We start from the raw sequence: 12972 nt of genomic DNA, 5'->3' as shown, positions 1-12972 counted from the left end.
CTCAACTTCTTGCGGTGTCTTAGGACACTGCTCCTTAGAGAGGACGATTCCATGTCGGGTTGGTAGGTAACCTTTCTTGGAATCTTGCATTCTATAACGCAATAACATCTTATCAATATAAGTAGCTTGAGACAATGGCAACAACTTATTCTGACGATCTCGAACGATTTGAATTCCAAGAACATAATTTGCTTCTCCCAAATCTTTCATTTGGAATTGCTTGGCAAGTCAACCCTTTACTGTAGACAATTTTTCTACATTATTCCCAATAAGCAGAATGTCATCTACGTAAAGCATTATAAATACCACTTTTCCATCTTTGATGTGCTTGTATACACAAGGCTCATCAACACTTTGATCAAAGCCATAAGATTTGATTGTTTCATCAAATCTATTGTTCCATGATCTCGACGCTTGCTTTAGTCCATAAATTGATCTAAGCAATTTGCAAACTTTTTGCTCTTGGCCTTGGGCTATAAAACCCTCTGGTTGCTTCATGTAGATTTCCTCGTCTAGATGACCATTCAAAAAGACCATCTTGACATCTATCTGCCATACCTCATAGTCAAAATGAGCAGCAATCGAAAGTAAGATGCGAATATATTTAAGCATGGCTACAGGCGAGAAAGTCTCTTTATAATCGACTCCTTCTCTTTGGGTGTAACCCTTTGCAACTAATCTTGCTTTGAAAGTCTCTACTTTCCCATCTATACCTCTCTTTCTCTTATAGATCCATTTACACCCAATAGGTCTAACCTCTTCAGGTGCATCTACAAGAACCCAGACAGAATTAGAGTACATCGACTCCATTTCTTGGTTCATAGCTTCAAGCCACCTTTCTTTGTCAGGATCTTCCGTTGCATGTTGAAATGATAATGGATCATCTTCCACCCCATCGATGACAGCAACATTTGCCTCTTCATCTTGACGATAGCGGAGGGGTGGTCTTACTATCCTTCCACTGCATCGAGGTGGCATGATATCTTGACTTGGTTTAGTGGTATCATTAATGGTTTCCTTAACAACTTTATTTGGACGTCGAATGATCTCATCATTGAGTAACTCCTTGAGTACAATCTTACTTCGAGGCTTGAAGTTAGTCATGTAATCATCTTCAAGAAAGATGGCATTTGTCGATACAATTACCTTCTTATCTCGAGGATCATAAAATCAACCTCCTCTCGTTCCCTTGGCGTATCCCACGAACAAACACACTTTTGAACGTGGATGTAATTTCCCAGTCTTTCCTTCCAACACATGTGCTGGGCATCCCCATATGCGAAAGTGAGATAAACTAGGTTTTTTCCCATTCCACAACTCTAGAGGTGTTTTATGGATTGACTTTGATGGCACTTCATTCAAAATGTAAGTGGATGTCTCTATTGCATAACCCCAAAACGAGATTGGCAGTGAAGAGTAGCTCATCATAGATCTCACCATATCAAGCAAAGTGCGATTTCTCCTTTCAGCAACACCATTTTGCTGAGGTGTACCAGGTGCAGTGAGTTGGTATAGAATACCATGCTCTAGCAAATAATCTTTGAACTCGGTATCAAGATACTCGCCGCCTCGATCTGATCGAAGACACTTTAAAGATTTACCTATTTGTGTTTCGGCTTCCACATGAAATTCTCTGAACTTTCCAAAAGTCTCGGATTTTCTATGCATGAGATAAATATATCCATACCTTGAGTAATCATCAATAAAAGTGACAAAATACTCATAACCACCTCTAGCTTGTGTAGTCATAGGACCACATACATCACTATGTATAAGCTCTAGTGGTTCTTTGGCCCTATTGCCCTTTGCGGAGAAAGGTCTCTTAGTCATTTTTCCTTCTAAACAAGATTCACAAACAGGAAGAGTGCCAACACTTAGCTCTCTTAAAGGACCATCCTTTACAAGTCTGTTTAATCTTTCTAAAGAAATATGCCCCAACCTTAGGTGTCATAAATATGTTTTATCTTCATGAGAAACCTTTTGCTTTTTAGGTTTGGGATGTTCTACTTTAAACATTTCGACATTAAGCAGTGGTTGTTCATTTGGTCTTAGAATATATAGTCCCTTTTCGATTGAAGCAATACAAATTATACGACCATTTCTCAAAATAACAATCTCATTATTATCAAAAGAAAGCGAATAAAATTGTTCATGCAACTTTGAAACAGAAATCAAATTTCTACGAAAACCAGGAATAAAGTAAACATTAATCAAAACCAAATGTCTATCACTAAATCTAAGTTTAATAACTCCCACTGCTTTTGCCGCAACTATTGCACCATTGCCAACTCTCATTGTGAAGGACCCATCGGCAAGCTCTTCATAAGAACTAAGTAGCTGCAGAGAACAACAAACATGATTAGTAGCGCCTAAATCAACTATCCATATAGAAGAATCAATGGTTACTAAACAAGATTCTAGAACAAGTAAATCATATTTACCTTTCTTCTTCTCTTTTAGGTCAGCGAGATACTTGGGACGGTTTCTTTTCCAATGACCATCGATCCCACAGTGAAAACATTTTCCTTTGGGTTCTGCAGTTTCACCCTTCTTTTTGCCATTGGAACCATTCCAATTCTTTTGCTTTTTAGGAGCTCCCTTTCCTTTCCCCTTAATTTTCCTTTTCAAACTAGCTTTGGAGGAAGGTGACTTATCCTTGACAACATTTGCCTCACCTTCTTGGACTTTTCCAATGGAAATGGCCTCAAAGGTTCGCAACTCATTGAGCAATTGTGTCATGTTATAATCAAGCTTGTTCACGACATAGTCGCTCTTGAATTGCAGGAAAGTCGATGGCAATGATTCCAAAATCATGCTCACTTGTGTGCCATCATCTATGGTCGCACCATGAGTCTCAGCTTCTGTGAAGTAGTTAACCATGTACAAAACATGTGCTCCAACTGATTGGCCTTTCTTCATCTTAGCATTCATGGCATTTTTAATGGCCTCATGCTTAGATTGACTAGATTGCTGACCAAACATAGCTTGCAGAGAATCCATTATCTCATAAGCATTCTCTACATGCTCGTGCTTAAGTCTAAGCACATCGTTCATTCCGGCTAACATGTAGCCCTTGGCTTTATTGTTTGCCGCAATCCATCGATCATATATTTCTCGTACACTACGAGAAGCATTCAAAGGGGGCTCGGGAGGACACACATCCGTCAAGACAAATTTGAGGTTCTCACAGACGAGAGCAATGTTAATGTTACTCTTCCATTTTAAAAAATTTTCACCAGTCAATTTTTCATTAAGTAAAGCAAGAACAAGACCAATAGACATGATTGCTGAAATTAATGTATAAAACGACATTTAATAAATTGAACAAATATCATAGATTACAAATCAATTTAGGAATCATAAATATGATGCATGATACATTATTATTTATTCTACCAATTCCAAGGAAATTTAATCTCACATTTAATAAGTCGCCTTAGGGTCGGACGAATTAAATGACGATTAAATCGAGACTATCTCTATTAATAAATAAAACACTAAGATATCGCATATTTTCAATTTTATTATTAATTAACTTTTAATTCAACCTAGATGCATTTAAACTATTCAATTGCATCCTTATGAGTGTGACCCACTATTTTGGATTTAAAATTACAATCCATAATTGCCTCCTTAGGGTAAGTAAATTATGAATCATACTAAAAAATCTTATCCTTTCGGAAACTAAGCCTTGAATTTTGATTTAAATGAAAACCTTCCTTAAGGAGGACGTCCTATGCGTCACTAGGCGCCATTTAAACCTCACATTGATAGTGGAGGTCGTAGGATTTATTGTCATATATCCTTCTCCCACTCATTAATATATAATAATTAAAGTTTTTCAAACTTTCAATTATTTAATTAAAACATCTTATGATTTAATTATTAAAAGTCCAATCTTATTGGTCACTTTTAAATGATAAGAGCAATATAATGAATGTCACAATATTTAAATCCAATTTAAATATGATGCATGACATGAAAATTAAATGGCATTTAAATCAAATTTAAACATGATGTCAAACTTATTTATGGACCTCTAAAATAAATATATATAAATTATCACATAATAAACATCATAATAATTAAATCTCATTTAAACGAGATAAGTGGCACAAAAATTTATAAGAGTGAGATATTGTTAAAATTCTTGATTTTTAATCGTGTCCCTCTAACCGAATTTTTAATTGAAAAATAAAATTAACAAATCAAATAAAACAGTTTTATTTAATTTCAAATTAATTTTATAAATCAACTAATAGTAAAATCAATATTTTACATTCAATAGTATAAAAAATCATTTTTTTTTAAAAATGATTACGATAATGCTTAACAAAAAACAAACCAAATTTATGCAATAAGAATATAAATTTTAACAATAAATCTCACTCTCATAAAATTTAAATTCATTAAATTTATATTCATATGAAAAACAATGGCTCTGATACCATTTGTTGATTTTTATATATAGTCCTCTGAAGAAATTCTGACTATAAAATATATTTTTGATCAAATCGAAACACAGCGGAAGCGATTACATAATTTCATAAATTATAATCGAACATATAATATAAATAACTTTGAATCTAAATGAAAAAAAATTTACTAGAAAACTAACCTCTTGTAAATTTTCACCTCTTTGTAAATCCAATATGCGTAGAAACCAGAGTCTTCCAATACGATCCTTCCTATCGACGGGAGTGTGTGGGCACTCAAAAACGCAAATGCTAGAAATCAAAATTTTTTATTTTGTTCTCTACTTTATTTTCAACTCATGAAAAAGTAGAGAAAAAGTTCTCCTTCAAAAGACCATCTAAATCATATTTATAATTATTCAAACCAATAGTCCCAATCTAATTGGGAACAAAAATCGGCCACTTTAATTAGGATGGGCCAAAAGATTTGATTTGGTTTGAATATTATATTTTATGCCTTTTAAAACTATTTTAAAAGTCATAAGATTTTTAAAATCTTATCAAATAAATTAGAATCTTATTCTAATAATATCTAAATTTTATTCACAATAAATTAAAGATATTAAATAGGATTTCTAAGATATTATCAAGATAAATTAGAATCTTATTCTAACTTATTTAGATATAATATCTAAATTTTATTCACAATAAATTCAAGATATTAAATAGAGTTTCTAGGATCTTATCAATAAATTAGAATCTTATTCTAACTTATTTAGATATAATATCTAAATTTTATTCACAATAAATTAAAGATATTAAATAGGATTTCTAGGATCTTATCAAAATAAATTAGAATCTAATTCTAACTTATTTTCAGATAGCAAATAATATCTAAATTTTATTCACAATAAATTAAAGATATTATTAACATCTTTTGAATATTATCATAATAATCCAAATCCATAATTATCTCATAATTATAATTTAATATAATTAATATATCATAATTAATTATATTCATCTCCAAGCATTTGAAGTCATGGAAACAATTTTCCATGTGATTTCTAAATTACATTTCTAGCTCGTTATTAATTTGGAAAGGCGTATTGAGGACCATGGACTCATAATTAGAAGCTCCAATAAGTTGGATAAATAATTAAACTCTTTAATTAATTTATCTAATTTATTAATTCCCAACTTACTCCACTAAAAATATGGAATTGCACTCTTCTTCATTATGAAATATTTTACTCTACAAAATCGAGTAGTCCATTGATATAATCACTACATATGGATTAATCATCCATAGACAATTCGTAACTGAAGCTATGAATTTTCCGTTTACCTCTTCAATTACTTATTATCCTCATTTAACATTAATTCACTAGTGAGTGGTTCAATTTATAACTTAATTATAAATTAGTTGGGCCCAACACTCAGTTCCAGAATTAACAAATGAGGGAATCGTCTTTCTACTTCTCGCAAGAAGGAATGGATTACATGTCTGTGAATTCATATTCTCAACCATTCATTTCAAATATAAATCTAAAATGCAAGTGTTAAGAATGAGCAATCGCAAACATTAAACAAGCAAATTAAGAATCCTATTGAAATGAATGTGAGTTTATAATCACTTTAGGATTAAGATTTGTCCATATATGATCATCTTTATGATTTAATTTGAATTTCATAGTAACAACGGAATTTATTATGAAATGCCTAATTAAATCGGTCCAAGTCGTACATAATCACATTATATACAAATGCCCTCATCTAGATGTCCCAACATCGACGATCCGGATAAGATGATCACATTCATAATGTTCATGGGCCGCATTATTGATGCTTTAATTAAAGATCCATACTTTAATTAATTCATCACCGACTTGATTTAAGTTTATTATCCATAATTTTAATCTTCTTGTATATATAACTTTTATATATACTAAAATTATGGTTACATATAATAAACTAGGGATTTTGCTATGACATTCATGACAATAACATTTCATACAAAGATGTTCAATAATAAATGTCGTTTTCCAAAAAAATGGTTTATTACAATGCTTTAAGGGCACTATTCCCAACACATACAACTTGTTATGCCTAACTCGAACGTCTTCCAGAATATCTCATCCTCCATCGTATCATAGGGATTACCACTCTAATCTATCACTAATGAAGTCGCGGCCTCTTTCTCAAGAACTATACCCTCTAAGTAACTATCTCTCCTATGATTCTCTATCTTCAAAGTACAAAGTTTTTGCTCTAAACGTTTCCACACTGTTTGAACCAAAGTTCTACCATGAGGCTGTCAATGCCCACAATGGAGGAATGCCATGAAGGATGAATTATTTGCTTTGGAAGATAATTGCACATGGTCGGTTGTCCTTTTACCCTATGGAAAGCACACCATTGGATGTAGGTGGGTTTTTAAAAGTATGCTCTGAATGGATATGTTGAATGAGACAAAGCTCGCCTCGTGGCCAAAGTATACAAACAACAAGAGGGCGTCGATTGTTTTGAAGTGTTCTCACTCGTTGCCAAAATTGCCACTGTCAAGATACTTTTGGCACTTGCTGCCAATGACACCTGACATTTAGTTCAATTGGACATAAATAATGCATTCCTCAATGGTGATTTATTCGAAGAAATGTATATGGATCTTCCCCTCGACTATTCCCATAAGCACAATTCAAAATATGAATCTAATCGTTTGGTTTGCAAGCTTCACAAGTCCCTATACAGAATTAAACAAGCTTCTCAACCGTAGTACTTTAAGTTTTCTCAATCACTTATCAATTTTGGATTTGAGCAATCCAAATCAGATTACAGCTTGTTCACCAAAGTTGAAAATTCTTCATTTGTCGCCTTGTTGGTTTATGTAGACAATATTATCATTGCTAGACCATCTCAATCTAACATTGATTTTCTCAAATCTTTCTTAAAAGATCAGTTCAAGTTGAAGGATTTAGGATCCTTGAAATACTTCTCGGGGATGGAGATGACTCGATTTCATAATTAGATTTCTTTATGTCAACGACAGTATATGTTGCAACTCTTAGAAGACACTGGTTTTCATGCCAGCAAGACAACCACTACACCCATGGATCCAACTCTTCATTTGTCTGCCACTGACGATGAACTCCTTGCAGGCGCTTCTCTCTATAGACATCTCATTGTTCGTCTTATATCTCACGTTCTGACATTACATACGCTGTAAATAAATTGAACCAACTTGTTGCTCAACCTCATTCATCATTTGCTAAAGTACCTAAAATCTTTACCTGGGCAAGGTATCTTCTTTCTTCTTCTTCATTGATTCAGATCAAAGCATTCTCGGATGCATATTGGGCATCTTGCCCTAACACTATACTTTTTGTCACAGGCTTTTGCATATTTCATGGTGATTCTCTTGTATCTTGGAAAGCCAAAAGGCTGACCACTACCTCTCGATCTTCAACTGAAGCATAGTATCGAGCCTTGGAAGAAACCACTACTGAATTGGAATCGAACGATTACCACATTAATTTGTCTTCTCCAATCACCATCTTCTGTGATAATCTAGCAGCTACAAATTGCCAACAATCGAATTTTTCACAAACGTACGAAACACATTGAAATTGACCATCATTTTGTTCGAGAAAAAGATCCGTTGGATTGATCAAACTTCTCCATATCGTACCACGTTTGCAACTAGTAGATATGTTCACAAAGCCACTCCCATCGTCCACACTTTCAACACTCATGTCCAAGATGGCTGTTCGAGACATATATCGTCCATCTCGAGATCTTTATTTAATGGCAAAAACTTGTGTGAGACGATCTCATGGGTCGTATTTTGTGAGACGGATATCTTATTTGTGTCATCAAAAAATATTATTTTTTATGTTAAGAGTATTACTTTTTATTGTGAATATAAGTAGAGTTGACATGTCTTACACATAAAGATTTGTGACACCGTGTCACAAGAGAAACCTACTCTTATTTAATATGTAATATGGTTTAATCCAGTTTATAGTTTAATTAGTCAGAAGTGGGTTCACTCTGTTAATTAGTTTTAAAGTACGGTTTTTTGTTCTTCTCACACTCAATAAAAGCAAAACCCAATTTCAACACCGACCGTACGTACACCTCTCATGTCCGGTTTCAAAGCCGCGTAACCATTTTTACCCTTGTAAATTTCATAAAATAAACCCAACCATCAAGTTTCAGCCCAAGCCCATTTACTCGGGGTTCGCAGCGGTTGCGGAGAAGAAGACGGCGGCCAATATTCATTATTGCGGCGGAAAACGAAACCCTTCACATAAATTTAATGGAGGGTGATTTGTCGGACTCCGTTCCCTGCTCCTCCATAGCTGTCAATTCAGTGATACGCGTCAGCTCGGTAAGCCTCACCATTTTAGAAAATACCAATTTTCACGACGGCCACTGATATAAAAAAAACTTGGTAATTAATTGCAATGCAGGCGGGAGTGATCTGGGGTTCTTGTGTTGGTCCTTTTGATGCAAGAAGTTTAGGTAAAATCTTTGCTTTCAGTTAATTATGTATTTTCGACTTATCATTTTTGAGCTAAAGCCACCGAGTAATTCGTTTGATTTTGTCAAATCATTTAGGTCTCTCGGGCATGGCTCGAGCGAGGTTTATAGTAAGTCGTTCGATCGTTCTAATGGTTCTTTCTGCTTTTTTCATTAATTTTTGGGTTTAAGCAAAATGAAGTTGATAGTTGCGTTCTGATAATTGATTGCAGGCTAAGTCCATTGGCCAGCACGGATTTCAGTGGGGTAATATATTGCGTGCATCAATTTGTTTACCGATTAACATATTGATTTTGAACTCATTTTGTCAATCAATTTTTGATTTTGAAACCATGGTTATTTATTTTTCGTCCTTTTTTTGGATTCTCCAGGGCTATTTGCTGCTATTTTCTCTTTTGCTCACTGTGGAATTCAAAGATACCGGAGACGGAAAGATTGGGTTAGTAAATTGTTTTCAGCGGCTTTGTGAAAAATTAAGATGACACCTTCAGAAATCCAAACATTCAACTCCATTTTGATTGTCTGATTCATGTTTGGCTTGAGTGCCTCTTCTATGGGAAGTCAAATGGTGGACAGATTTACCATTTGTGGGATTCTGCTGTTCAAGTAAGAAAAAATATAAGAATATAATCTTAATATACAAGCTAAAAAAGGCCTCGGTTTTGTGGTAAAATTGAGTTTCTTTTCGCGAATTAGTCATTGATTATCTGTATAAATGAATTGTTTAGTAGGAAAAAACTATTCCCCAATCCCCATGCTTACGATCCACACTCAGTTTTAAGATTCTCCAAAGAAGTTCTCACGAGTATTTTTTCTGGACTTTCACGATATCTTGGTTAACCTGAATGATTTTCACCCTCGTGGCACTTATCGAAATGTCAAAAAATAAATAAAAAATCTGAATAAATTTAGTATTGAAGTTGTCATAGTTGCTGTAATTGATCATTGATGGGAAATTAGGTTTCATACTTTATTTAATTTGTTAGTACTCTTTTTCCGTGAATGATATGGTATATTTTTGTTTGAATGGACATTTGAGAGATTGAAAATATGTTGTTTAATAGACGCCTATTTTGTTTTGCTAAGTTATGAAGTACAATAATGTTGCTGTGAGAATGCATTGATAAGTAGTTACACTACTCTTTTATGTAGGTTAATACCTTAGCTGCGGGTGCTGTTGCCGGGGCAGCTTATGGTGCTGGAACCCGGAAATGGAAACAAATTGCCGGTATCACTGGTCTTTATTGTACAATGTTCCAGTTTGCCAACAACTCCAAGTCTGTTTGATACATCGTATCATAAGTCTGCAGGTGAGTCTGGACAATTCCAATCCTTGCTCTCATGAGAATTTCCAGGACTTCGTTTTTGTTTGCTTTTTAAAAAAATAAAAATAAAAATTGAAAGATAATCAATTTTATATTGTTGTTCATTTCAGTTATTTTCTCCTTGTTCTGCTGATTTCTATACGGGAAATGAGGTTTAAGATTGCTAGAAGAATGCGGTACTATCTGCATTTCCTTTCTAATGATACCAAGCCCTTGGAATAGTATACGCTGTTACAAAAAGTATATATATGCCGGGATACTGAAAGTGTTTCTCCCGGTATAGTATAGCGTACACTGAACTGAATATTTTTTGTTCCATCAAGAAGTTGCTGCAATTTTAACTTGTACATCACTTTGATAGGGATATGATTGGCCTCCCATGGTATGTTTCTTTCAACCAGTTCCTGAATATACTGATGGAGACATTTCTTGAGTTTCTGATTTTGTATTGAGGGGCAAGAACCAAAGGCTCGGATTCGGGGCAAATAACCCGACACGAAATAAATTTGACTCAATCTATGATTTTGTATATGCATGTGTTGTTGCAATTCTTGATTACTTCAACCATAAGTTGCATTTTGCTCAATAGTGATCATTTCCTTTTTCCGGATAGTCGAAAGTGAAAAAAACTGCATTTTCAAAAGCTTCTTTATTCGAAACGAAACACATGCATGGTCACACAACACAAACGCTGCAATCATTTTTTTAAAATAAAAAAAAACGAACACTGCTATATGTTTGCATGTAAAAACGTACGTACATAGGCTATGCATGCAAGTATATACTAGTAATATTAACCAAGCTCATAAAAGATTTAATTAATAATAAATGATTTTAAAATAAATAACATGTATTTGAAAAAAAAAAAGATATCTCTATTTATTAAAATCAGGGGCATAATCATGATTTTTATTGGGACCTAAACCAAATATAGATCACAAATTTTCTTTGACAAAAGTCAATGTTAAAATACATTTTAAAACAAATAGTCCAAAAACAATTATGAAGGTTGGAATTTTTGAACTTTGCAGTTGTTTCCTGCATCGCCACTCAATTCAAGAGAAGAAGAAAAGTCAAAATGTTTTGTTCTAGGTTAATTTTTTTTTAAGCATGCGCTAATTTTTTTTTTTTTAAATATTTGAATGAAAAAATTATAATTTTAGCTTTTTAATTGATCTATTTTAAATTTTAGTCATATAACTTATCATTGTTTATTTTCATCTAGTTGGATTTTTTTTCCCGAAATCACTAAACTCAATTAATATTTACTTATTCAGCACCAATTCTCTCCTATGGCAGCACATATGATTCAAACAAAGTTGATGTTACATATATTAAAATTTATTTAAGCAAAAATAGAAGAAAAATACAATACGACACTTAATATTTTAAAATAGGAGGAATTTTTTCCGTTTTGCTTGGGCAGATTTTTATACATCTAATATATATTTTATTATCCTCACATGAGCCACGTTAGAAACATTAATGTCAAATATGTAATATTCGTTAGATTTAGTGCAACATTAATGTCAAACAAAAAATTAGTTCATATATTATACCCTATAACGAGATGGTATGCCCCTGGTTGAAATAGCATAGTGAAACTATCGCATTATGTGTTTTTAGAAACATTTTTTGAAATATATATGACTGGAATGTTAGAAATTTAAATATGGCATGCCGGACATATTTCATGCATACGTTACATCTGAATATTGTCCAAATTTTCCATCTATTCTTATACGTACACACACTGTATAGCTGGAACTGGAAGCTTCTCATGGGATTATTTTTCGCTATAGCGGGAGTATTTCTCTTCTTATTATGTGGTCAAATGTTAGCTCTTGGATCATCAACATATATATCAACATCCATAAAAATGTGATGAACCCACGTAATATAATGATATTGAAATAATAGAGAAATACTCTCGATTTAGCATAGACTAACTCCATCTTATGCTTATTTTTCTTCCATCAAAGGGAAAAAATATTTTTTTTATTCCAAAACTGTTCACCAAATTTGAGTAATCAAAATCATCCAATGTGTTGAATTTTTCGTTACAATTCTTCTCTCTCTTTTTATATAGCGATAAAACATTTCTTTTGATAAGTAGAGATGGACATCGGTTGGGTTTCTTATGTTCGGGTTTTTTGGGGTTGGGTAACCAAAAAAATCGGTTAGTTTTTTTATTATCCGAATTGACTCGAAAAAAATTCAGGTAATGTCGGTTACCCAAAATTTTAGGTATAGAAACAAATTAAAAATCCTCCACAAAAAAACTTTGTGATTAAAAGTGGAGTACTAAATTTAACGTGGTTAATATACAGCTGAATATATATACACAATAAAAAGAGTATTACTTTTTATTGTGTGAGACGATCTCACGAATCTTTATCTGTGAGAAGAGTCAATTTTACTGATATTCACAATAAAAAGTAATACTCTTAACATAAAAAGTAATACTTTTTCATGGATGACCCAAATAAGAGATATGTCTCACAAAATACGACCTGTGAGACTGTCTCACACAAATTTATATATATATATATATATATATATATATATATATATATATATATATATATATATCGTATTCAGCTGTGTATTAACCACGTTAATAAAAAATAACAAAAATTGATATTTTAAAATCATATATTATTTTGTCTATCAAAATTTGTAAATAATTT

General features: G+C 32.9%; 1 protein-coding gene across 3 annotated transcripts; it reads left to right on the top strand.

Moving 5' to 3' along the window:
• Positions 1-8594: 8594 nt before the first annotated feature.
• On the top strand, positions 8595-10731 carry LOC142539379 (outer envelope pore protein 16-4, chloroplastic-like). Of its 3 annotated transcripts, XR_012818892.1 has the most exons (8): positions 8596-8805; positions 8888-8939; positions 9036-9067; positions 9170-9203; positions 9329-9396; positions 10110-10267; positions 10393-10559; positions 10644-10731. XR_012818892.1 is itself a non-coding variant. In XM_075644803.1 (7 exons), the coding sequence occupies exons 1-6, from the start codon at positions 8734-8736 to the stop codon at positions 10242-10244; spliced, it is 393 nt and encodes a 130-aa protein (XP_075500918.1). In that variant the 5' UTR covers positions 8595-8733; the 3' UTR covers positions 10245-10267; positions 10644-10731. The 3 variants fall into 3 exon arrangements, 2 of the variants coding, with proteins under 2 accessions (XP_075500918.1, XP_075500917.1); XM_075644803.1 differs by lacking the exon at positions 10393-10559 and having other exon boundaries at positions 8595-8805; XM_075644802.1 differs by having other exon boundaries at positions 10393-10731.
• The last annotated feature ends 2241 nt before the right edge of the window (positions 10732-12972 follow it).

This window comes from Primulina tabacum, chromosome 3 (assembly GCF_025594145.1).
Source record: "Primulina tabacum isolate GXHZ01 chromosome 3, ASM2559414v2, whole genome shotgun sequence".
Classification (NCBI taxonomy): domain Eukaryota; kingdom Viridiplantae; phylum Streptophyta; class Magnoliopsida; order Lamiales; family Gesneriaceae; genus Primulina; species Primulina tabacum.
Note: the sequence above shows the minus strand (reverse complement) of the source record. Positions and strands in the feature narration are given on the sequence as shown.

Excerpts from the sequence above, each read along its gene's own strand:
- LOC142539379 (XM_075644803.1), top strand. The coding sequence starts at position 8,734 with ATGGAGGGTGATTTGTCGGACTCCGTTCCCTGCTCCTCCATAGCTGTC. Across the intron at positions 8,940-9,035 it reads TTTTGATGCAAGAAGTTTAG|GTCTCTCGGGCATGGCTCGA; the intron begins GTAAAATCTTTG and ends CAAATCATTTAG. Across the intron at positions 9,397-10,109 it reads ACCGGAGACGGAAAGATTGG|GTTAATACCTTAGCTGCGGG; the intron begins GTTAGTAAATTG and ends TCTTTTATGTAG.